The sequence below is a fragment of the Trifolium pratense genome, linkage group LG6 (genome assembly GCF_020283565.1).
Source record: "Trifolium pratense cultivar HEN17-A07 linkage group LG6, ARS_RC_1.1, whole genome shotgun sequence".
In the NCBI taxonomy this organism is placed as follows: Eukaryota; Viridiplantae; Streptophyta; class Magnoliopsida; order Fabales; family Fabaceae; genus Trifolium; species Trifolium pratense.
Window position 1 is genome coordinate 22,737,386 of NC_060064.1, and position 26,408 is coordinate 22,763,793.

Sequence of the window (26,408 nt, forward strand, 5' to 3'; positions counted from 1 at the left end):
TTATTTTTCCTAAACTTAAAAGATTGTTATAAAAAATAATTGTCTCCGGCAAAAATATATTCAACCCTATTACTTACTCCATCCGTTCCAAAATGAATGAGTCATTTTGACTATATATTATTCGCATTTTTTACTTTGACCATATTTTTCTACTAATAAATAAAAATAAATATTAGCATATAAGATGTTGGATTCATCTCGATTAGTATTTTCAAAATATTATATTTTTATAATTTTTACTATTATACAATTAAAAATATTAATCGTCAAATTTATGCATTGGTGTGATGCAATCAACTGACTCACTCATTGTGGAAGGACAGATGAAGTAGTAACATTCACTCGGTCAAACAACAGCAAAAACAAAATATTCACTCGTCAAAAAAACAAAATTCACTTCAGTCAGAAAAGGAATGTGAAACCCACTCCGAAGTGTCGTGTTGTCTAACCCCAACCACCGCCACTGGTTGGACGCCGTGAGGAAAATACTGAGAGGGAACACTTTTTTTTTTTTTTTTTGAAAAGGCTATTTTGTTTTATAGAAAATCCATCAAAACAATAAAGGCTTAAATGCAGTTTTGGCCCCTCAAGTTTCACAATTGCTTGATTTTGGCCCCCCACATTTCAATTGCTTGATTTTAACCCTCTAAGTTTCACAATTGCTTGATTTTAGCCCTCCAAGTTTCAATTGCTCGATTTTGGCCCCCCAAGTTTACCCCCTTTTGCATTTGCTAGCCCCCCGTTGACTTTTTTTACTATAAATTGCTTGTGTGACATTTTAAAAAAATTAAAAATATGATTTAATTAAAAAATAATAATATTTGCTTTTATAAAAATGTATTAAAAATTGTTTTTTAATAAAAAGTTTAATAATTATTTTTTATTTAAAAAAAAGTTTACAAAGTTTTTAAAAAATAATTCATAAAATGTTTTTTTTACTTTTTTATATAACAAAATTATTTTACAAACTACATATAATAAAAAAAATATTTTATAATTTAGTTTTTAAAAAACAATTTGTAATTTATTTATTTATTTTTAAATACTTATTTAATTTTAAAATGCCACATAACCAATTTTTAATTAAAATATTCAACGGGGGCTAGCAAATGCAAAAGGGGATAAACTTAGGGGGCCAAAATCGAGCAATTGAAACTTGGAGGGCTAAAATCAAGCAATTGTAAAACTTAGGGGGTTAAAATCAAGCAATTAAAATGTGGGGGACCAAAATCAAGCAATTGTGAAACTTGGGGGGCCAAAACTGCATTTAAGCCAACAATAAAATACTCCCTATTTTTAATAGAACATTTTTAGATTCATCCAATAATTAATGTATCTAATTGATATTATAGTCTAAATACGTTCTATGTTTTATAAAAATGACCAAATGAGTAATAAAAAATAGGAGAATGTTAACTTGTGACTTTAAGACACATGTTAAGGAAGTAAAAATAGAAATTATTAAATGCTAATTTGTGCATTTTGACTTTTGAAGCATTAAATTTCTTGTATCATTAAATGTTGAATTTCTATTTTAGTATATCTTAACATGTGCCCTTAGGGCACATGTTAACAAACCCTAAAAAATAAAGAAGACAGGTGGCATTGTTTGGTACATAAGATTGATCGAACGTACGAGATAAGCTCAAACTAGCAAGACTTTCTCACTTTAAAGTCAGGGGATCTGATCCCACTTCAGTCCCTCACGGCTCTATCACGCTCACGCCTCCTTCTTTACCACTCTCAACTTCAGTAAAAAAAAAACAACCTTAATATTATAAGGTTTTTTTTTTCTTCTTCATTTCAAAGGTTTAAGCTTTCTTCTTTGATCCCTCCGCCACTCTCACTCATCCCACAATCCAGATCCAGGTAATCACTAAATCCATCTTCCTCTTCATCTTTCAAATATTCATTTTTATTTTCATTATCATATTCATCCATTCTTCAGATTCATCAATCATAGTAAATAAATAAATATTTCATTTTTATTTTTCACGATCAATATTCATGGATTCTATCAAATCATATTGTTTTTTATACTCACTTTCTTGAGTTTATTGCAGTACATTTTTTGACATGTTTAGGAAAAATGGTATTGATTCATTGCAAGAAAAAAAAAAACATAAAGAATAATTTTTTGGCATGAATGGAGAATAATAAAAGATTTTTGATTTTAATATGAAGTTTCTGTCTTTTGATGTTTTATTTGTTACAGATCAAATGACATCGATGGCGGCTTTATTGCGTTTTACGCCTCTCTCTGGTCAAAGCCATGCACTTTCAATTCCATCACCATTGTCATCATCACCTCCACAGATTCATAACCGTTCTATATATCTCACCAACCCAACAACCCATTTGCCTCAAAGATTGAAACTTTCTTTCGCCGCCGGTGGTGATGGAATTGTTGGTGGTGGTAGTGGGAGTGGAGGTGGTGGTGGTGGTAGTAGTGGAGGTGGTGGAAGTGAAAATTGGGGTGGTGCTGATAGTAACGATGATGGAAAGTCTAAAGATTCGTCTTTTGGGATTTTGGGTTTGTTTCTGAATGGATGGAGATCAAGGGTTGCTGCTGATCCACAATTTCCTTTTAAGGTTTTGATGGAAGAGTTGGTTGGTGTTACTGCTTGTGTTTTAGGTGATATGGCTTCAAGGCCTAATTTTGGTTTGAATGAACTTGATTTTGTTTTTTCAACTCTTGTTGTTGGTGCTATTCTTAATTTCACACTCATGTATCTATTGGCACCAACATTAGGAGCTTCTTCATCTAGTGTGCCTGCAATCTTTGCATCTTGTCCTAAGAGTCACATGTTTGAACCTGGTGCTTTTAGTTTATTGGATAGGTTAGGTACTTTGGTGTATAAAGGAACCATTTTTGCTGCTGTTGGATTCGGTGCTGGTCTTGTTGGAACCGCTCTTTCAAATGGTTTGATTAAGATGAGGAAGAAAATGGATCCAAACTTTGAGACACCAAATAAGGCACCACCTACTTTACTCAATTCTCTCACTTGGGCTGCTCATATGGGTTTCAGCAGTAATCTTAGGTACCAAACACTAAATGGTGCCGAGTTCATGTTAGAGAAAGGGCTTAATCCTTTGGCATTTAAGACCTCAGTGTTGGTGCTTAGAGTTGTGAACAATGTTCTTGGGGGAATGTCTTTTGTTGTTTTGGCAAGGTTGACTGGTTCACAGAGTACTGGTGAGAAGCCATCACAATTGGAGGATGGATTAGGTGAAAAGGTTGAAAGTGAAAGGGAAGAGGCTTTGGAGAATAACAACCAAATAACACCAACTAAGTGAATAGCATCACTTAGTTTGTTTTTATTATCTATTGCTTGGACTAAGAGTGTTTGATAGGTGAATGTTTTTTTAGTTTTCTGAATTTTCTGCAGCAACAAATAAGAATGAAAGGTAGATTGAGATGGAAGATTTTGGCACTATTTTGTGGCATGTGATGGTATTTTGCTGAAACTTCCAACTTGATACAATAAGGTGACAAATTAGTTTGGCCATGTATTGGACCCCCCTACACAAATGAAAATGTCTGGCTACTATGTTGCTGTATTTTTGTTTCTGTTCTATCAGTAGGCTTTTGTTGTCTTTTTCTAGACTATTATTATCATTGTAAAAGTATCACAAAATCTAGTTTGGAGTATTGGCTAAATAAAACCATGTGTATGATATTGAGATTATATTGTGCAACATCAATTATTTGGTATATTTTCTTTTTTATTGCAGTATTTTAAGGATAGAAAATTGCATATGTAGTCCTATGTGTTTGGATTATTTTTTCTCACAAAGTTTTGTTTAGTGTATGTTTAGTACTTTTTGAGTAATTTTTTTTTGCTTAATTGTTTGTTTAGTGCTTGATGTTCTTAGTGCATGTTTGGTATCACGGTGAAATTTTTGAAATCACAACCTTGATTTATTTAGTACTTTTTGAGCAGTGCCTTTTAGAATTTTATCCATATTTGAACCAATTAAATTTATTGCCCTCCTTGTTGGCATAGCTCAGTTGATACTTGGTAGAAACATTGCAATATGAAAGTGTCAAAGTTTGAATCTGATATTCTCCGCTTATACGATATCACAAGTACTGTGCTTAATAATGTCAAGCTTCCCTCGGGTACTTTGTTTATTTCTAAAATAAAAAATTGATTTAAAACATATCTGTGGTATTTGACAGAAAACCAATCATTGTTTATCTTATTATTTATAACTTTTTTTTTTATAAGCCTTATTATTTATAACTTGAAGTTTGTATGGAAACACTGTCTCATTCAACAAACAGTTCAATTCACAATATTCACTTGTTTTGTCACTCCTTCCATCATTTTCTCTATGCACTCAACATCACTCCTATCATTCTCTACCCATTCAGCATCGTTGCCCCTCCCTATAGGGAAAAACTAATCTTGATTGCATAATTCAATGTTCTAACATATAAATGCAAAACAATATCTTGAGGACAATTTTCAACACACCTTTACTAGCATCAATGATTGATTAGTTAAAAAAAGAATTCTACACATTTCTAAAGTGTTCTTTAACAGGCAACTATTCCTTTCTAACATAATTCCACTTTTTCACCCTCAACTAAGTTTTCTCGTCTGTAAAAGTCAGAGATAAAATCACTAATCACTTGTTTGCTTACGATTCCCGAGTCCCTTACCACTTGAACCAACCACATGTTGGTCTTTCATTACTTTGCTATTATCAACTTGCAAGCAAATTAAAATGGGAAATTATCATTTTTCTGCAACAAGTGTTCTTTCACAAATTATGCATAAGTTGTTTGATTTTAATGCATTTTATTATAAACAAAGTCATAATGCTTAATGTTCTATTTGTTTGATTTTGCAGTAGTCTTGTACGATACCCATTAGTGGGTAGTTTTCTACACATGGTGTAATGACTGGTCTTTTAGCTTTATGAATGAATGGAATTTTTTGACAGAAAAAAAAACACATAAATCTTCGATATAAGGAAACTAGATAACTCATTACAGCTCACAACAAAATGTGCCTTTAACCGTCAAACATTGGTTATGTTTGTAAATAACCAAATATGAGACCAAGAAATGAAAAAAAGAGAAAAGTATATGCTCTGCTTCTCAATAGTTTAACACTGTAAATTTTTTCCGATCATGTGTAAAATTTATATACAAGTAAACACTAAAATATTACACATGGACAAGTTCTGAATGAAAACTTGGTCACCCAGTAAATCATAGTTTCTTTCTTCACTGAGAATCTCTTCAAATTTGTGCAACCATGCCTTGGAAGATTGAACTAAAGAAGTGTATGTTGCAAGAACATTAATCACAGAGCAAGCAGAAAATGCAGCATATGATCCTCTTATCTAACAGCCTCCGGCGCAGAATTACAGTATGGTGTATGTAAGCACACCAATCTAGTGAATGTTAGGCATAAAGTAGCAAATGTAATACCTATGATAAGACCACAAGTGCTCTTCCGTTTGTCCAAACTAAGCGCTCTCTTAACTACACCGCCAAAGCTAGGAATTAATCCACCACAGGCAAAAACCATTATGTGATCAAGACCACTATAATCAATACCGCCGAGAATAGCTCCGATCGCTGATATCGGACCCATAAATCCAATTATGGCAGCTGCTGCAAGAGAACCATGCCAGCTATCAGTTGCTCCAAATATGCAGCTAGCCACAGCTGCACCTCGAGGAAGCCCGTGTAAAGAGACTGGAAGGACCATATGACGACCGAGTCCATAAGCTTTTGGGGCAGCCACTCCCAATGCAAGTCCTTCAGCCACAGCATGAAAAGCAACTGCACCGCATGATATGAATGATTGAAGGGTGTGAATACTGAGTGGGAAACCAGTGATTGTAGGTAAGTTATGGGCTGAGGTTTTTTTGGAAACTGCAAGTTTCAATACAGTAGAGGAAGAAATATGGACGAAAGCAGCTCCCATTGCAAGGAGCAATGAGACGGGAATAAATCCTAATTTTGAAGACAAAATAAGCTGTATGGGTCGCCATGCACCAAGGACAAAGGCAATACCGCAAGCAGTGCCCATGAGAATAGCATGCTTAAGATGAAAAGCAAGAGCAAATGCTACCAGAAAAATCCCGCCAAGGAATGGGCCAAGGCCAAAAAGTAATGAAACAAAGAAGCCAGAAGCATCCTCAGAGCTGCAACAAAGAAATCATAATTCAGGGGGGTAACTCAAATGGAAGAAATGTGAGAAATTCTGCATATTTCCGTATATTGAAACATTTAGCAACAGAGCATGGATAATTTAGCACTATTCACCGAAGCAACAAACCCAAACAACAAAATGTATCTGATAATACCAAATGTATAAACATACACAAACACAAACTCACTTGTAATCATGGGTAAAATTCTGGAAGAAGGTGCTGAGAGCTTCCATAAATGCTACAGAAAGGGTTGCAGCTGATGCAACCTGCGAAGGTGAGGCTTCCTATAACCCAAAAGAAAATGATATTATATATAACTGAAAAGACAATTCCACAGAAGTTAAAGAGAAGATAATAGCATAGAAATGTATGTGTGGTTCAAGAGGTGAGGCTTCCTATAACCCAAAAGAAGATAATATTATATTATATATAACTGAAAAGACAATTCCACAAAATTTAAAGAGAAGATAATAGCATAGAAATGTATGTGTGTTCAAAGAGATGAAGTCCTGCAAATTCCATGAAGAAAAGGATGATATAAATAGGTTTAGAAATATTCCAACCACACCTTCCTTTAATAGCTTAAGCTTTAAGGACTTGGTGTTGGTACTCGCAAAAGAACAAAAGAATTAAAATAGTGAAGTTACTAAAAATAATTTTTTACACCTTGAAAACGCAGTGGTATATCATAATAGCTTTGGTGTAAAAATATAAAGGTAAATAACCTTGAAAGCATCAGGAAGCACTTCAGCAATAACCATCCAAATCATGCATCCCGCAGCAAATCCCGTACAGAAAGGAAGAAACTTGCTGAATGCATCCGCACAAATGAAAGAAGGAACAGCTACAATTGGCTGCATTAACATTAAGAATAAGATATTAAGAACAAATTAACTGCATTGGACTAAAGAATTGATATCCTTCTATATGGTTATTAATTGTTTCCTGAAATCAACGATGAAAACAAACCAAGACCAAACAGCTAGAAGCGTGTCTGGGCAGGTGTTCATGTCTGCAACATATAATCATATCAACATGGACCTATTAACAGTCTTAATAGGCTAGACTAGCTTAAATAAGGTCGGTTTGGTGGGGGAGTGAAGGAGGACCGGTAATCGACCCCTACCCCTAACAAAATAACTAATTTTCAATGCCACTAAAAAAAGACTTAAAAATATAACTAAATAGAGTGGAACAACCACAAGCAACCCAATTATAACCTTATTCATGCGGATATTGGGAGCATGAGCATGAGCGAGTGTTCAAGTCAAAACAATTTTCTTCTTAACAATGTAGGTTATTAAAATTTACTAGGATTTACCTGCGGTAAAGATGTAATTACACTCCATAACATAGCATTCTGTGGTGAAACGCCCCTTGATGCCAGAACCATGCTCACAGCTAAACCCTCTGGTATGTTGTGCACCGCAATAGCCAAGGTTACCAACAAGCCTTGACTAAAACCCTTTGAGCCAGCAAAGGAGACCCCCACCCCTGATCCCTCTCCAAAAGAATGGAGAGTCATTATTCCAATAACAAGAACAACTTTTGTTGCATCAGCACCTTTTAAATCCAACATGCTTACTTCCCCGTATTGCTCAAGAAACTGAAATCCATGAGACATGCAAGAAAAAAATGAGAACACTACAAATCAAATCTAAAATAGACTCTACAAGTAATATTTTGAGAATTACACAACACAAGCCATCCCAAAAAAATAGAAAAATAAAAGGTACTATACATGATGCTTTTAGCAACGACCAATTCATCAATTTTGCTAACATTCCTCTAGTAGATGGGTTGAAAATTTCACCAAAAATCGATATGAATTACTTGCACATGAGATCTGTATAAGAAAACCCTTCGTTTTGATCTTCATAATTTTTTTTTGAAAAAAAGATTGCCAAGGAAATAGAGCTTATTCATATCAACAATGTAATATTTAACTATCACAAGACATGTATTAGTGCATAGAAGAACTGGTGATGAAAAACAGCAAAACAAGGTAACTGCAATAAGGATAAAGAAGGAGAGACGGGAAGCAGGAAGAATCATCATCACCTTTTTACATAACCAAATAAAGATTCCACCAGCCAAAATTCCAGTGACAACCCAGCTTCCAGAACCATACTCCTGCCCTTCCTGAATTAGATCAAAACTTGCAGCCAACATAACACCCGCAGCCATTCCGTTACACAACCCAGCCCATTGCGGATCAAGCTCTACAAAGAAGAACGGCACTGCACCTAAACCAGTAGCAGCTGCCATTGCCAACGTAAATAATGCAACCGTCGAAACCGAAACTCTACTGCTTCCACCCTTCCTATTACCCACCACATTATTTCCATTTTCAACCTTATATGAATTCTCTACACCAGTACCATCAATTACAACAGATCCTACATCCTTATGTGGAGCAGTTCTTACCTTATTATGCAAAACCTCATTTTCCAATTCCGCATTCGAATTCCCGATTACATGAAAGCTCAACAGTAAAAACAACAAGGATACACCTAACCTTAACTTCAGATTTGGAGCCATGTGCAACATAATCCCTCTATATGAAGGAACAATTTCTTTATGTCACCAGCCCCAAATCAAAACTTCTAGAAGCTACAACTCCATCCAGCTTCTATTCTATCAGATTAAATAAGAAAAGTGCTTGCTTTTTTATTATCAAATTCCAGAAAAATGCAGTCCAAATTCAATTCAATGAATTAGCATATAGTATATGGTCTATTGTAACTTATGACCAACCTAGCTGCAGCTGATATAACAAAATAACAAAGAATTATCAGAGACCAATGCATAAAATAAAATACCAATTCAAATTCAAATTATAGGTATACAGAATAAACAAATACAATTACAATAACCTAATAATTTGTTGAAGGATGAACTAGCAACACCCAAAATCCCAATTAAACCCCAAAATTGAGAAAAAATATAAGCATTGTGATATATGAAAGAAAAAGTGAAAATTGAAATGGATAGGAGAAAGGTGGATTGCTTACATGATTGATTGGAGAAAGAAAGAAAAAGAGAAGAGTTTGAAAACCCTAATTGGGATTATTATATATTGATTGAATGATCGGAAAGATAAGAAATTTAGCATATGGAAAGGAATTTGGGGAAATAATGTAAAACCGGCGACTTTGCGCACGCAGAAACCGCTGCTGATTTACCTCAATGTGTCCAAAGTCCAAACATATTAATAGTAGATTCTATTGGTCAATTAATTAATGAATTATTCATTAACAATTTACCAAAAATATATATATTTTTTCAAGTAGGTAGTGACTATAATATTTTTTTCCCCCTTTTTTGCAATAAAAAAAGAAAGAAATAACTTACGTAAATAAATAAGTTTTTATTTTAATTCATTAGCTCTCGTTAGTAAAATGGAAAATACCACTCAAATAAATAAGCTTATTTTTGTGTCTGATTTTATTTATTCACAAAAATAAAACTTAATTACTGGATACTTATCCGATACGTATCGGGAAGTATAGCAAACATGTCTGATATTTTAAAGAAATAAAATTTAATCATTTGATACTTCTTAAATACGTATCGATAATGTCTCATAAATCCTAGCTCAACTGACAAAAATATCGAAATTATTAAATCAGACGTCGTGACCCAGATTCGAACCTGGGATCTCACAATTATATGTGAGTTTATTTTCAAGGACAAAAAAAAAATGTATTGAGAAGTATGTGACACGTACTGATGCCGGATTGTATATGAAGCAATACTTTAGTAATTTTAGAGTACCGAATGAGATTTTCGTAAAAAAGATGAGATTTTCAAAAAAAGAAAGAGATTATAAGGTTCTCCAAGAAATAGCCATTATTGAGTTAAAAAAAAAACAGATATTCATTATAAGGTTTATATATACAAAAATATTATAAAGAAATTTATTTATAAAATCAAAAGGAAAATAGGTATTAATAAAAAAAATTTAGGAAAGTTTTACTTAAAAATAATAATAATAATAATAGTAAAAAAATTCATGAAAAAAATCAATTAATGAAAAGTGAAAAATTAACGAGTTGTAAAAAAATGAACTTCTAACATCTTTATATTTTATTGATATACATATACTTGAATTTGAATTCAGAATATTTTTCATTTCTCTACGCTTTCGAGAAATACAAATAAGTTTTTAAAATAAAAATTATTACATTCAAAATATATTTAAATCTGGGTCTCAGTACCAATTGAATCATATAGACCACGATCAATTCCTTCCCCATAAAGAACTATAACCACCTTTAGATTACACAACAATCTCGCTTTCATTCTCTACCATTACGCCACTACATGCAGCGCGAAAGTACTCGGCTCAAACTCAAACTACTACCTGGAAGACTGGAACTGCTAAAGATGAGGGCTTTTGGTTATTGTTGGATGAGCAGTAAGTGATTCTACCATTCTCACTGCGAATCCAAACATGCACTTGGTAAAATTTAGAATAATTTGATCAGCTACGAACCGTGGATGGCCCATGGCAGGCAAAACAACTTTCTTAGACAGGTGACCTCTTCTATCATATAGAATGCTGATGATGCAACTTTGCAATCATAAAAGGAAATATATGGGAGAGAACTTTCAGTTCCTGGAAGTATTGCAACAATATTTTTCTAGCTCCATCATGACATCTAACCTCATTGATGGTCTCTTCTGTGTGTAGTCATGGCAACGGCCGAGTGCCAAAGTTATAAACGGCTCAACACAATCTGACAAGTTAGGACCCTAATCTGCTGTCTAAAATGGAGAATATCATGCCAGACTGATCAGCATTTTATGAATATGTATATCTCAATCAAATTATTTAGCCGGATGCCGGACTACATAAGGAGATTATTTTTCCCTTTCTTTCCAAGCCAAGATAAATCCACTTTAAAGATTGCTTAAAACACATTTTAAGGTCATGACGAATTCTGTCGTAACATCATTTAAGTTGGAATTAAACCCTATCTTGTATCATCAATAGTACCTTTTCCAATTTTCTGCATAAAAAAACCAAAATATATTATATTATGCATTGTGTGTAGACTAGTTTATTCAAGTTGTTTACAGCTAAGCTAATTATGAATTATATAACAACACACCATTTTGTATGAAATAATAGTATCTCATTTTGTGCCAAACAACTATATATTTACAATAATGTTGTGCTTAACAAGTTGTGTTAGACTAGTTCTAAATAAAATATCTCATTCTAGATTTAGAATTTGGTAAAAAGTTTATATTATTGATTTTGCTGACAACTTCACAGTTATAGACTCTTCTCTCTATATTGTCATGGAAACATCTGACAGCAAGTTAACCACTCAAATCCGATGGGAGCAAATCATCCTGTTGTCTAAATTCTAAAATGGGAAATACCACGCCAAAATAACACAGTATAATCACATGATAAGACACTATTGCTCAAGGAATGTAAATTGAATTCTGACACAAAACCTACAAAGACCTGCTGAATTTTAAAAAATTGTCCACAAAAACACTGCAGGAAATTGATGCAATTTTCAGAGCTACTTTTACCCCAAAGAGTAATCTTAACAACTTGGTCAATCAATTATCTGTCTAAGAATACTTTTTGTAATAAAACAAAGGACGCATAAAAGTTTTATTTAGCTTGAAATTATGCTTTTGCTAGGGTGGAAATAAGAAGGGAAAATGACCAATTGAAGAAAGGAAGAATGATTGAAAATCTTTAAAACCCAAAGTGGCTAAACTATAAGAGATAAACTGAGTACACTTGTGCTATTAAATAGTTACCTTGCAATCAATGTTCTTACTGTGTGATATAGATTGAAACCCCATCAATAGCTCAAGAAACACAGCACCTGGTGTAAGGGCTTATGGGTTAGTGCCCATACCAGTTTAAAACCTTCCTATAAACCTCCTTGGACAACTTTAATTGAGCAGTTAAAATTGTCAATACTCAGTATCAACCCATACACAATTGTCAATACTCAGTATCAACCCATTGTTAACTTCAATCACTTAAGTGTTTGAGAGTCTGAGACAATGTGAGAGACTAGATTGACAGACTCAATTACATTAATTCGGTCAAGTATTTTGATGATATTTTGAAATTTCGTTAACTTCCAAGTCTTCAATATTGGAATTGAAATTATTCCTAAATTTTCTTTAGCAAACTTACCGGTGTTCCCTTCACAACTGTTGACACATATTTAGGTACAGTACCCTCTTCATCTGAGTATGGTATAAGTTGCGACAATCCAAAATGAGCCACTTTAGCTGTAAACTTAGAGACTAGAAGTATGTTACTGTCTTTAATATCTCTGGTATATAGGAGGGTTAGCCTCTGTGTGCAGATATAGTATGCCTTTGGCTGCACCCATTGCAATCTGTAATCTCATGAACAAACTTAGGCCTTCCTTGCATTTTTACTTTTACCTGCAAGATGATGGTATTCATTAACTTATATGGATCATCAAGAACATACATAATTTTAAATCATGACTAACACTATGATCATGATTTCATTTTTCAACATTACTACCTCCATTTTTAGTTGTAAATGTTGAGAGACTTAAATTTTTCGGGCAGATTGAAGTTATAATTGTATTCTAGTGTTATTCTCCCCCAGTAGACTTGGTAAATGCATCAAGCTTAAAATCTAACCAGATATGGTGTCAATACACCACAATTCATATTTCAAATGCTAGTGCTAGTAAAAATATTAAAATGCAGACATTATCAATTTTGCATGGGCATATACAATATTTTGGCAAGATAATATTCAACTTTGCAGAAAACAAGAAAATTAAAAGAGTTCATGTGCACAGTGCACAACCAAAATGAAGGAATCAACAAAAGAACTACAGTCCAAATTGACATAACTTGAATATACGGTGATAGATTCATCGCAGAAAACATGTCTAAACTAAGATTACATATTTGAGTTCCAAAGATAAGATTTCTTTCATATATATTGAAAAATCAGAAAAAATCAACAAAAGACCTACAGTCCAAATTGACATAACTTGAATATACAGTGATAGATTCATCTCACATATGCGTTTAAGAGAACACAAACCAAACCAGATCAACAAAAATAACCAACATATGAAAAGGCTTAAATAAACAAAAGGATAAGATGTGCATGTCTGAAAATCCGTTGGAGATATCACTTGATGGATTAGCTCAGGCATGTATTTGAGATCTCTCCAACAGATTTCCAAACACACAAAACAATTATGACTTAATAGAAAGTATCAGTTTAGGGACTAATAGAACGTATTTAATATGTTAAAATGTATGACTTAATAGTTAGATGAATGTTTGTCCTATGGTACGGAATTCTTTAATAATTATTCATAGTAGAACAAATTCTGTCTCATTTTCTTTTAAGTTCTTCAATAAAATTAGTTACAAGATGATAAACATAAGATAAAGTGTAGCTATAGGTTATATACCTGCTCTCCGTCTTCGTTACAGTAGGCAGTAGCCAGTTAGTGAGACAAGATTTCAATGATGTAACCTTGATAAAATCTCAATTTCAGCCAAGAAGTCTTTTTGTCCGTGTAATGAATTTTCTCCTGCTCGCTTAACGGTAACAAATGTTTCATCGATAAAATGCCCTTATAGATATGGTTGCATAGAATATATTGCTGATCATATTAATTAGATTACCTTATTAAGGTAACATTTGCTGGGGGATTCAGATCTCCAAAAACTTCAGAAAGTAAGTTGTTATCAAGATCACTGCAAACAACATAACCAAAATTCATTCCATCATCTTACAACAATACTCTGTAAGTCCCTTGTCAGGAACTACCAAAAGTCCTTGCAAGAACAGTAACCATCTTTAAAATGGTGAAATCTATTGGCATCCCTTACAATGATCTCCCGGCCAGTGACTTTTGCAATCAATTTGATAGCAGAATGACAATCACCACATACCCGCAAATTTTTCATAACTCTAATTGGCCTCCCTTCAGGCACTTTAAGGAGTCCATATGCTACAGCTAGCTTTTCACTATGATAACCCAAGCTATGTGTCTTCTCTTCCTCATCCACGTCATGAAGAACAAAGCTACCATCCGGACAGTACCCAGCTTCCCTTAAAATTCCACCTAGCTTCTCCAACTTTTTCATGATAATAGGCTGCTCAGGGTGGCTCTTGCTGCCTCCCCCAGTGAATATATGCACCTTCTTCTCAACCTCAATCCAACTACAGCCCGGAAATTTGACTACACTCCTAGCATTTATTTTTTTTCTAAGTACTTCAACATCCCTCCACCTTCCTCTAGATGCATACATATGCGAGAGCAAGACATATGGCCCAGCATTTTGGGGCTCTAGCTTCGCAAGTTTCTCTACTGCAACTTCAGCCATATTGAGCTTCATATGGTTTCTGCAAGCACCTAACAATGCACCCCAAACAATAGCATCCGGTTCCATTGGCATCTTTTCTACTAGTTCCATTGCCTCGTCTACCTGGCCTGCTCTGCCTAGCAAATCAACCATACAAGCATAGTGTTCGATTCCTGGCTCCACTTGATAAGTGCATTTCATTGCTTCGAAAATTTCAAACCCTTCTTTCACTTTGCCACTGTAGCTACAAGCTGAAAGAACTCCAATGAATGTAACCTCGTCTGGCTGAACTCCAGATGAGCACATATCACGGAAAACAATCAAAGCTTCCTCTCCCAACCCATGCTGGGAATAACCCGTAATCATAGAATTCCACATAACAACATCCTTAGATGGAAACCTATTAAAAGTCGTTTTTGCTCTAACAAGATCACCACACTTAACATACATAGTAATCAAAACAGACGCAACATATAAATCTTGATCAAATTCAGATCTCACCAATCGAGCATGAACCTGCCTTCCATGATCAAGGCTAGCTAAACTTGCACACACAGAAAGAACACTGATCAACGAAGGGAAATTCAAGGCAGCCCCTTCCCTTTGCATCCTCGCAAACAAATCCAAAGCTTCCAACTCAGACCCTTTCCTCTCACACACCTTAATCATAGCATTCCAAGTTCCCTCATCCCTTTCCTTCATTCCCTCAAACAACATCTTAGCTCTATTCACCTCCCCAGTAAGTCCAAACCGCATGATCATCTCATTACAAGCAACAACCCACTTGACAGGCATCGCTTCAAAAAGCTCGAAAGCCTCCTTCATCCTCCCACAATGAGTATACCCCATAAGCATAGCCGTCCAAGACACCTCATTTTTCTCAGGCATCACTTCAAAAAGTTTCCTTGCAACATCAACTCTCCCATTCTTTGCATACCCAGAAACCATAGTAGTCCATGTAACCACATTCTTCTTCGGCAATTCATCAAACAGTTCACGAGCTTCATCCAATCGACCCACCTGACAATACCCACTAATCATATTAGTAACCGCCACAACATCCTTCACAGGCATCATATCAAAAAGTTTCTTTGCATCATCCAAACGAGATTCCTTCAATAACCCACCAATCATAACTGTCCACGACACCACATTCCTGTGTGGCATTTCCCAGAAGAGTCTTTCAGCTTCTTCCACCATACCCTCTTGAACATAACCACGAACCATGGAAGTCCAAGAAACGACATTGCGTTCAGGCATACTATCGAACACCTTCCTTGCTTCGGCTACCATTCCGTTTTTTACATAACCTGAAATCATGCCATTAAATGAAACAGTATTTCTTTGGGGCATTTGATCAAACAGAATAACTGCGTCGCAAGGTTTATGGGATTCGAAATAGGCAGCGACCATGGCATTCCAGGAAGCGATGGTTCGTTGTGACAATGGCGTATTGTCGAACACCTTTCGAGCATTGTCTATATCACGACCGCGACCGTAACGTGAAATGGTGGAAGTGTTGCTGCAGAGTGATCTCACTTGCACCATGCAACATCGCATATTTGCGTAACGACGATAACCCATTTGAGTGTAAAATTAAGGGTTAGAGAAAGGGCTATTCATGAAATTTAATTGATGGGGTGGCGCAAAAAATCAACTTCAACGAAGAGTCATAAAGACTACCCACGCCACGCACGATGGTAAAAAAAAAAAGAGTTTAATTGTTGTGCACCGTTAGTGTAAATTATTTTTACACATACATCTAATGACGCGTTGCCACGTCATTTAATGAATGTGACAAATCATGTGTTTTTAATGACCATACATGATGTGTCGGTTTTTTATTGGACGCATGTGCAAAGTAACTTTACACCGACGATGCATATAAATTAAATTAAAAAAAAAAGAGAAAATATAAATGTAAATAGGCAAAATTACCACATTTATCTTATTTTGCTCCTTTATATTTTATTTGTAATATATAACTCATTTATCTTGTATATTTATAACACTTCATCATTTTTCATTTTTTTATTAAAAAAATACTCATATTGTTACAAATATACAAGATAAATGACCTATATGCTCCAAATAAAAGATAAAGGACTAAAATGTTACAAATAAATAAGATAAAAGACTTCTGGTGTAATTTTGCCATGGAAATTCTACATGGTTGGATTTGGATGTGCCTAAAGATTACTAATTGTTAGGTGGGTGTCTATGCAAGAATTTCTCGTATAATGTAACCTATGAGCGCTATGAGCGGTTGAACACAAAACATGCTCCAAAGTCGAAAATACCATTGGTTCTTGGTCGGACCGGTTTGACTGGCCAGTCTGGTCTAATTTTCAAAACACTTTACGGTTTCAAATGAATTTTATGAAAAATATTTCTATTTAACTATCGTTTTAAAAGTTCAAAATTATAATTTGTCAATTATATATTTATTCTCTCAATAACTCTTACTTCACATTTTCCATAATATTCATCTCTTCTTTCTCAATAACTACATCCATTTTTTTCTCAAAATGAGGGTAGAATAGGAGAAAAAGATAAACTCTAACAATCTACTCTTATTTTGTTTGACTTTTGAGAGATTTATGCTAAAATCACGTTAAAATGAAACAGTGAGTATCCCTTTAGTCAATTGTAAAAAGAAGAAGCTATCTCTTTGGTCCTTGGGCGAGTGGGGCGATTGTGGTTTAGACCAAACACAATCACTTGAATCATGTACGTGTAAAATAATTTTTCACGGTTAATATTAATAGTTAGTTGGTTTAGTGGTGATTGGTGCAAGACTTTGTAGTGAGAATCACAGTTCGATTCCCACCAATTGATACAAGAACTGACTCTCAAACCAAATTATGCGGTATAGTAGGCTGGATACCGGCGGATTAAAAAAAAAATTACACTGTCAGTATATAACAATTAAATTCTACTTTTTTTTGGGAATAAATTCTACTATTTTGTTCGTGTAGAGACTAGAGAAGTCGGTAGTCCCATGGAAAGTATTAATTTTGTTGTTATATGGGTGTTCTGGTGTTTGCAAAATGATGTTATTTTCAACCAATTGTGTATGATAGTGTTGCGAATGTGTTCAGTCTATGGTTTCTTCTTACACGACTGCTTTTGCTACTCACATGTTGGGTTCGTTACAAACAACAGATTTTTGGGAGAACTTATACACAACCGTTCGGGAACCTTTTTGGGTGTATTTGTTTAAACTTTAAAAAAAAAAAAAATTTGTTAACAAAAATTAAACATTTTTTTATATATAGATTTTAAAGAAAATCTAAAACTATTTTACAATCATAAAAAATTATTTCCTTCTGTTAACTTTCACTTTGCACATGGTTTGTGATTTCAAAAAAAAAATTGAAAAAATTTATTTTTCGAAGGAAAATGATTTTTGAAAAAAGATGTTGAATTTGAAGGAAAAAATAGATTTTTTTTCTTTCTATAATATACCTTTATAAAAATCTAGCCGTTTATAAAAAATATTCAGCTGGTTTGAAAAAAATAAAAATAAAAATAAAAATCCAGCGGTTAGTTTTTTAACCCAGCACCTATAAAAGCAAAGCAGAGCGCGAGATTCATCTATTTTTACATTTCTCTCTCTGCGTTCACTTCACGCAACTTCATCACTCTCTCTTCATTCTTCATCACACACGATGAATTCGCGATACCAGAAAGAAAACCTAGACAGATTCATCCCAAATAGACCAGCCATAGATTTCGGTTACGCTCTCTCCATGCTCACAGAACCCCACCGGAAAATGGTTAACTCATCGGCGCCGATCACGGCGTCCAGCGAAGCCTACCGGAGAGCACTCGCCGATGCTGCTAATCTCCCAACTAGAATCTTAGCCTTCCGCAACAAACCACCAAACCCTACAAATGTTGATGTTCCTCTTTCTCCTCCTTAATGCAAACCCCCAAAACCTAAAAGACAAATTCCTAAGGTAAATTAATAAATTCTTCTGCAAACTCCTTTTCTTTCAATTAAAAAATTATTATTTTTAATTAAAAATGTAGTTTTTATGTGTTTGCGAAAATGATTTTTCAAAACAAGTTTTTGATGTGTTTGTGAAATGATTTTGCAGCATTGTGAGGGGCGTTTTAAAGTACCTGCAATGAGAGATGATTTCAGCTTGAATCTATTAGATTGGAGTAAAAAGAATGTAGTTACTCTTGCAATGGACACTAGGGTTTTAATTTGGAATCCTTCAATGAAAACAAACACTAGTGCAGAAATTGTGGATGATCATGAAGAAGGTTTTTTTACAAGTGTTTGTTGGAGCCCAGATGGACGTTTTATAACCATTGGTTTGGATAATTCCACTGTACAGATTTGGGATGCATTTTCGCCTAAGCCTAGAAAGGTAAATTCAGAGATTGAAAACAAACAAAAATAAAACTTATTGTATTGTTTTAACTTTTAAACTTAAAACTGTTCTGAACATTTGTGTTTGGTGACTGCAGGTAAGGGTATTGAGGGATGGGCACAGCGGAATTGTGGGCTCATTGGTTTGGAACGGTCCTATTCTAACTACAGGAGGAACAGACGGGAGAATAGTAAATCATGATGTTAGAGTGAGATCTCACATAGTTGGAAGTGTCAGGGGACACAAACAAGGGGTTTGTGGGCTCAAGTGGTCACCTTCAGGTACTCAGTTGGCGAGCGGAGGAAATGATAATGTTGTTCGCATATGGGATATTTCAGTTGATTCTTCAGATTCACGATCTACCGGTTGGCCTCACAGATTTGAGGAACACACGACTTCTGTCAGGGCACTGTCTTGGTGTCCATTTGAAAACAATTTATTAGCTTCTGGTGGAGGTGAAGGCGATCATTGCATTAAGATGTGGAACACACGCACGGGTGCATGCTTGAATTCTGTTGACACAGGATCACAGGTATGTGCATTGGCTTGGAACAAGAACGAGCGTGAGCTTCTTAGCTCCCATGGTTTCCCTCATAACCAGCTTACCTTGTGGATGTATCCTTCCATGTTGAAGATGGGTGAGCTTAACGATCACACCTCGAGGGTGTTGTACATGGCACAGAGTCCAGATGGGTGTACTGTCGCAACTGCATCTGGAGACAAGACTCTGAGATTTTGGAATGTTTTTGAAACCCCAACAGCAGCACCAATCAAAAAATATGAGTCATACCCTTTTAGTGATTTTAACATCCATTGAAAAACGATTTATTGTAATTTTTTTTATATGTATATAATATATATGATTGATTCATATTATTTTTTTTGACTATTAAAATTTGCAATTGTTTATCATCATCTGTACCTACCAATTTTTAGTTTGTCTTATGACTCAAAACTGCAAAAAGTTTACATTAAGAAGGTGCATTCACATTTCGCACTGCATTATCATATAGGGTGCATAATCTATTTTCAATGTGCTTATGCTTGAACCCATATCATATAACTCATTAGATATCAATGCTAAATTTCCAAAATTCATACCTTTCCAAGCCTTGAAAGATTGGCAGACACTGCATCAAGACTATCGCGGAAGAATGCAAATTACTATCATGGAATTGGCTGAGAACAAAGACTAGAAGCTTCAATTATTCAATTTCACAATGGATTGCAACACCAATAACTTGCTTAGAATCTATCAAGTGAAGGGTGGAACTTGCAGGTTGTTAGTCAAGTTTTGACAGGCCTCTATGAGGTGCGTCGTGGATTTTCAGTTGCAGCTTGGTTGCATCTCTAAAATATGTGGCTTCGGATAGAAGGTGTGATCGGTAATTTTTTTATCACTCTCTTCGAGCTTCCGTTGCTTAATTGTGACATGGGCGGCAGAGATCCTTAAGTGGTAGCTGGAATTTTCGAACTGACATATAGGCTATGGTCGTGTACTATCATCAGCTTGAAGACGATTATCAGAGAACCTTAGCATTTAGCACTGGTCCTGGAGAAAAGCATTTAAATTTTGCAGTCTGTTATGTTTTTGTTTTGGTTCCATAATTCACCAAGGTGGTATATTGCTTTCTTTGTATTGTTGTTTTGATGTTTGTATTCGTGCACTGTGTAGAGGGTGTTTCGTTTTGATGTTTAGGTGAGTTCTGGTGTGGTGTTGTTCACTTGTTTGTCTAGAGAGGTGACAGTGTAGCCTCATTGAGTCATTGTATCTTGATTCTTGACTTGTTTTTATGGCATACCTTATGCCTAGTTTAATGAATTTTCTAGGCATTTTCCAAAACAAAAAATAAAAGAGTGAAAAAAATGTGAAGTATGTATCTTTTGTAATGGTAGAGATCATTTCCTCCATAAATGAGTGATTTGTTGTATCAATGTCATTAAGTAGAATCAAGGCTTTATTTTTTATCACGTGTACTAATAGTTTTATATTTTTTCATAACTCTATAGTTTCTATAAATGCCCCAACCTTGGTTGGTGAGTGACACATATTCTCTCTTTTGCTATTCATTTCATGCGTTATAAGTGGTCATTTCTCATCATTTGGTGCAAGTGACTGCCTTATGGTTATTTGTATAGGCTCTTGTGGCAAAATTGCTTGTTGAAGTTTGTAAAGCACTTGAAAGATGTTTATATTCACTAGGAAAAATAAGTTTGCTAGAAAGGTGTTGCATCTCTAGTTAATGGCTCTTCTAATGGCTTTCGATGCGTATTCCTTATGGCCTTTACCAAACCGGAATCCTCTTTTTTTTGCACAGCTAACATCTTATAGCAATATTCTTTTATTTTCATCAAGTTCTTTTTATTTGAATTGGGGTTAGAGGTGGATATGTACTGATATATGTAAATGTAAGGGATGAGTATATTAGAGAAATATCCAAGTTCGTAGGTCTTGGCATTACGATTCATGAGAAGAAATGGACTGATGGAAGTGTTCCATCGCTGCAAGTGGCTTATCTTTATCCTGAAAAATCTTCAAATTCCTAGCTTTTCAAATGCTCCATATGCAAGCAAACCAATAGTTCGAAGACCAGCTTCTGTACCTGTTTTCCTTTGCACATATGCATCCAAACTTCATACGCTGTAATGCACTCAAAAAGGATATGTGATGACTCCTCCTCCCTACCACATATACCTAAAGTTTAATTCTATGCTTTGTCATTTCAATACTTATATTATATGCCCTATATATAGTTCTTATAATGGTATTCAACACTAGCAGACTCACATATAGCTAAAGTTTAATTCTATAATTGAATTCTAAAACCTGGCATGCAATAAAACCAGTCTAGTGATCACATTAATGATAACCATAACCAAGACAGCAACTGAAAAACAGAATTTAACAACAGCAGAACTTAAAAACAGCAATTAACTTTATCCATCGATGAACATGTGTGTATCTCCTTAACTAAAGACAGAACGTCATCATCAAATATGACAAGTACAACACATCTAGTATCATTTTCTACATTTAGTTTAAGTCCTAACCTGTGAAATTATAATAAGGAAAGAGATTTGACCATTGCACAATCACGCAAGTCCGAACCTGTCAAACAAATCCATCTACATCCATATTTGATCCTTCCTTGGTTAGTGCATCTACGGTGTAATTCGCTCCCCCCGTTCGTTTTTAAGTGTCATTTAACTGCGGATTTATCTTTTTTTCGATAAAACTTATTAATGCTATATATTTAAAAATCAATTTATTATTATTTTTTTAAACATATTGAATATTAAATCTTTTGTTTGTTATGAAAGACAAATAACATTATATTTTTTTTGGTACATAACATTAAATTTATTAGAAAGAGAAAACGTGTGCAAAAAATATTGGTGGATTAAAATGAGGGTATATTCAGAAGAAAATGTGCAAAATACATTTAGCTAATTTGGTGTTACTATTTCAAAATGACACTTGAAAAGGAACGGAGGAAGTATAATTAATTTAAAAATATATACATCGATAAGTTTTACAAAAAATAGCACAATAGTTTCACTTATATTTTAACAATATTTAATAACAAATTTTTAAACACCAAAATTCCAACATACATCAATGCTCACAGGTAACCCACAATCATAACAATTGATTCATATTTCTTATAAAAATAAAAAATAAAACATTTGATTCATCATTCCTACAATTTGCACAATCACACGAGTGCAGGCAGCTTCATCTGATATCACTAGTGACGGAAGCCTGTTGTGTTCATCATCATAATGAACTCCTCTGGATCAACCTCTCGATCATCTGCATATTATAAAGTCACAAATGCTGTGTAAAACATACCTCACAAACATGGGAAGAAATTATGAATACTAGTAATGCAAGAAAAAATCCATCACACACACACAAATTGTTTCCAAGCATCGGTATATAAATACTGTATGTATATACAATTCAGGAACCTATTGTAATCATGTGACAAGCAGGAAAGGGAGAAATAACTCTGCTATTTCTAAAATGGAGAGAAAATAAGGCAAATAAACCACCTTACAAGGGTTATCTCTTACAACGAAAAGATTCAGTTGTTGCATATTAATCCCAAATGCCCATACAGATATGCAGTTCCTACTAATTAATCTCTAAATCCCAAACTGTCATTGTAACAGACTATTGACCAACCAACTAGCACATTGTTTATTCTGACTTGTTTTCCAGCTGAGATTTGTGGCCTAGTCCAACAATTTACTGTCTGGGTCCTTCCTTGCTACCATATGGGGAGAACCTATCTTTCAGCAGGAACGCTAAGCTTATAATGTAACTTCTGAGTCTGAATTACTACATCAACCTTAAGGAATATATATATTTTGCATCAAACTAATATATCTTGACTAGGGACTTACTATTATTGTAAGATGACAGAGTGAATTTATATTATGTTGTTTCCAAAGTAAATTATGTGCTTGCTCTATCATTGCAGTTATCTTCATGACAACTTACTTTCGTACATTTTGGGAGAGATCTGGATCCCCCCGCAAATGTTACCTTTAAGGTACTCTAATTAATGTTCAGTAATATGTTCCATGCAACCATATGATCAGATTCTCCTCTATTATTCAATTTCTGTTCATAGTATTCCACTCATATGTTTAATTTTTATCTCATATGATTCATTTATATTGTCAGGATATTGCTGTGATTAGTTTTTATACCTTTGATTTTACATAAATTTCTTATCATTTTTTTTATATCAGGATCACACGTGTCAGAAACTACATGAGTACTAAAACATGATCAGTGTGTACTTTACTTTCAATGCAGAGAAAATCACAGATTTGATGTTCAAAGTAACGAGACAGTTTTTTCATATACAAAGAACACGATGTGGCATAACTTAAAACACACATCTCCACTCGGTTCATGATAGAATGAAATAAAAGCACGCTATGTGGTAACTTACTATTTTGGTCTGCTTCATCAACCATCTCTTGAATCTCTCTATCTGTAAAATTTTGACCTAGCTCTTTTGCAATGCGTTTGATGTCTGCTGCAGATATCTTACCCTGCAATGACCACGAATATGCAATGAGAATCAAGAAGAAGCAATACTAACGATGTATAGCACTAGCAGTGAAGATCGATCATCACATTTTTGTCTTGATCAATAATATGGAAAGCTTTCATGAGCTCTTCTTTAGTGTCCCTTTCTCCTATTTTGGCCGTCATCATATGCTCAAATTCATCATAGTCAATTGCTCCACTCCCATCTCTGTCCACATCTGCTATCATTTGCTCAATTTGCTGAAACGGCGTAGTGGATTTATCTATTAGGGAAATGCATATAGAACTCTAACAAAGAATGGCATCACAAAATCTTGATAGTTTGGTACCTAATCCATTACTATTCTACAATCAGATTTCATTGGCCACTAAATCCCTACATCTGAAATTCTGAAAGAGTAAACCAAGTGATTGGGCTCAAGTGGTTACCGAGTCCCCCTAGGATGAATCCTTGGAGGAACAATTCTTGATTAGACTTTACTTACCTCTCAGCCAAACTCCGGATTACCAGAGTTTCTTTTCTTTGGGAACCGGAGGGTTAACACTAAAAAACAAAATTCTGAATAAGTAGAAGAAGAACCATATCTAAGGCCTAACTAAGGGGTTGTTTGAATGAATGTAGTTAAGACATAATATTATATATAATAATAATATATACCTGTTCTGTCATCTCAAATCCAAGGGCCCTGCAAAGATAAGATGTATTATAGTAAGTAAGTAGTATGAAAACAAGAATTAGAGGTTATTTAAGAATAGATAGATAGATAGATAGATAGATACCTCATGGCAACATTAAGCTCCTTGGCATCAATAGTACCAGAGCCATCGGTGTCGAATAATTCAAAAGCTTCCTTAATCTCTTGTTTCTTTTGTGGAGTCAAATGATGTCGTGGTCTTTGTTTGTTGTTGGTGTTGAATCTCCTGGAATCTCCTCTAAATATAGATGAAGACTGATAAAAGAGTAAATTAGATTAGATTAGATTAAAACCGTTGATAGAGAAGAATGAATGAATGCATAAGGATCGTACCATCGTGTTAACAGAAGCGCGACGATGATGATGATGTAGTTAAGTGTTTACTTTCCCTTCGTATCGTAGGAGAAGAAAATAGGCATGGGTGGTATTGCTCAAAATAATCACTAAATATATATTTTTTTTAAGATTTTTTATTTAAATATATATAGAGTCGTATAATCTTGAATAATACATGAAAAAAAAAATCAGAGTATTTTCCATGTAACATTATATTTTCTTCTCCATATAACCATAAAAATATATCCCACTAAATTTACATATATATATATATATATTATTAAAAAAATATGGTCAAAATAAGATAAATGAATAGTATATTTAATCAAAGTAAATCTTATATATTGGGATGGAGCCTACGGAGGGAATAGTATTTTTTTTTCTTTTTTTTTTCGTAATCACTTGGTTATAGTTATTTCCCTTTGACCAAAAAAAAAATCACTTGGTTATAGTAGTATTGTGCTTCTTTTTTTCTCTCCATAAATCGGGCGCAACTGCAGACTAATTTCTTGAGTCTTACAGAAATCAAATGAGTCACAAATTCTCTCTTTAAGATAATCATATTTGTTTTGTCCTTAAATCGAGTGGCAAATACCACCTAAACACACATACACGCACACATTTATGAGGACCGAAGTTCAAACTCAAATGAAAATATCAAACTTAACAATAGTGACATTGTCGATTTTTTTTAGGTAAATTAAGAGCATTATGAGACATCATAGTGACTAGTAGACATCAGAGAGACATCTAGCATTAATCCTATACCTAGTGACATTGTCGATTGAGCTAGACTTCTAATGAAAAAAAATTGTAACCCTAATCCTTAATTAGTGACATTAATATTAATTAATAGTCAAATAATTTTTTTTTTATGAAAGTTAATAGTCAAATATTATGCAACTTTAATCTGACAAAAGAAAAATGTTTGCTAGAAGCCTTGTTTGCCTAAAACAAGAAAAAACGGTTACATATTTCTTAAATACACTGCATCTAAATACTAAAATGTATTTTATAAAAAAATAAAAAAAAATACTAAAATGTATTTACTCTGCTGCAATACACAGTATTTTTTCACTCTAGTAGCATTTGTATATCCAAGCTCATATTACTTAATAAATTTCCTTTTCTCAGAATTCCTTTTGGAGAAGTTTATCATCATATGGATTATATGAACATGATCTTTAAGTCTTTCTTGGACAAGTTTATGGTGATTTTTAGAGATGGTATTTAAATCTACCATGAACTTGCAAATTTATTGTCTTTGGATGACAAATGTTAGTATAGTTAGAATTATGCTATGATGAAATCAAATTTTTTACCTTATCACTCAACTTCTTAATTCTTTCACTCCAATTACCAAGTCAACCTTGTATCCTCTCCTGCTAA

General features: G+C 34.2%; 4 protein-coding genes and 1 pseudogene across 5 annotated transcripts; 2 read left to right on the forward strand and 3 right to left on the reverse strand.

The window, feature by feature from the left end:
- Positions 1-1,702: 1,702 nt before the first annotated feature.
- LOC123892836 (protein RETICULATA-RELATED 3, chloroplastic-like) lies at positions 1,703-3,689 on the forward strand. Its single transcript, XM_045942714.1, has 2 exons — positions 1,703-1,869; positions 2,216-3,689. Exon 2 carries the CDS (start codon positions 2,221-2,223, stop codon positions 3,295-3,297), a length of 1,077 nt encoding a protein of 358 aa, XP_045798670.1. The 5' UTR covers positions 1,703-1,869; positions 2,216-2,220; the 3' UTR covers positions 3,298-3,689.
- A 1,389-nt stretch (positions 3,690-5,078) lies between these two features.
- Positions 5,079-9,418, reverse strand: LOC123892837 (putative zinc transporter At3g08650). The gene is made up of 6 exons (XM_045942716.1): positions 9,192-9,418; positions 8,239-8,944; positions 7,499-7,783; positions 6,903-7,031; positions 6,364-6,461; positions 5,079-6,168 (listed from the first exon to the last, which is right to left on the reverse strand). Exons 2-6 carry the CDS (start codon positions 8,725-8,727, stop codon positions 5,355-5,357), a joined length of 1,815 nt encoding a protein of 604 aa, XP_045798672.1. The 5' UTR covers positions 8,728-8,944; positions 9,192-9,418; the 3' UTR covers positions 5,079-5,354.
- An 838-nt stretch (positions 9,419-10,256) lies between these two features.
- Positions 10,257-16,219, reverse strand: LOC123892838 (pentatricopeptide repeat-containing protein At1g56690, mitochondrial-like). Of its 2 annotated transcripts, XM_045942718.1 has the most exons (4): positions 13,852-16,219; positions 13,635-13,757; positions 11,968-12,612; positions 10,257-11,192 (listed from the first exon to the last, which is right to left on the reverse strand). In XM_045942718.1, exon 1 carries the CDS (start codon positions 16,117-16,119, stop codon positions 13,993-13,995), a length of 2,127 nt encoding a protein of 708 aa, XP_045798674.1. In that variant the 5' UTR covers positions 16,120-16,219; the 3' UTR covers positions 10,257-11,192; positions 11,968-12,612; positions 13,635-13,757; positions 13,852-13,992. The 2 variants fall into 2 exon arrangements, with proteins under 2 accessions (XP_045798674.1, XP_045798673.1); XM_045942717.1 differs by having other exon boundaries at positions 13,635-16,219.
- A 1,941-nt stretch (positions 16,220-18,160) lies between these two features.
- Positions 18,161-20,886, forward strand: LOC123892839 (annotated as a pseudogene).
- Positions 20,887-22,451: 1,565 nt separating this feature from the next.
- Positions 22,452-25,127, reverse strand: LOC123892840 (caltractin-like). The gene is made up of 6 exons (XM_045942719.1): positions 25,017-25,127; positions 24,769-24,938; positions 24,647-24,674; positions 24,076-24,228; positions 23,888-23,990; positions 22,452-22,734 (listed from the first exon to the last, which is right to left on the reverse strand). Exons 1-6 carry the CDS (start codon positions 25,017-25,019, stop codon positions 22,670-22,672), a joined length of 522 nt encoding a protein of 173 aa, XP_045798675.1. The 5' UTR covers positions 25,020-25,127; the 3' UTR covers positions 22,452-22,669.
- Positions 25,128-26,408: the final 1,281 nt, after the last annotated feature.

Bases quoted from the DNA above. Each gene is read 5' to 3' on its own strand.
- LOC123892836 (XM_045942714.1), top strand. From the start codon at position 2,221: ATGACATCGATGGCGGCTTTATTGCGTTTTACGCCTCTCTCTGGTCAA.
- LOC123892837 (XM_045942716.1), bottom strand. From the start codon at position 8,727: ATGTTGCACATGGCTCCAAATCTGAAGTTAAGGTTAGGTGTATCCTTG. The intron at 7,784-8,238 runs GTGATGATGATT...CATGGATTTCAG, and splicing joins TTATTTGGTTATGTAAAAAG to TTTCTTGAGCAATACGGGGA. The intron at 6,169-6,363 runs GTGAGTTTGTGT...TCTTTGTTGCAG, and splicing joins AATTTTACCCATGATTACAA to CTCTGAGGATGCTTCTGGCT.
- LOC123892838 (XM_045942718.1), bottom strand. From the start codon at position 16,119: ATGGGTTATCGTCGTTACGCAAATATGCGATGTTGCATGGTGCAAGTG.
- LOC123892840 (XM_045942719.1), bottom strand. The intron at 23,991-24,075 runs GTGATGATCGAT...TGGTCATTGCAG, and splicing joins TTATTGATCAAGACAAAAAT to GGTAAGATATCTGCAGCAGA. The intron at 22,735-23,887 runs GTAAGTTACCAC...TATAATATGCAG, and splicing joins TGATGAAGCAGACCAAAATA to ATGATCGAGAGGTTGATCCA.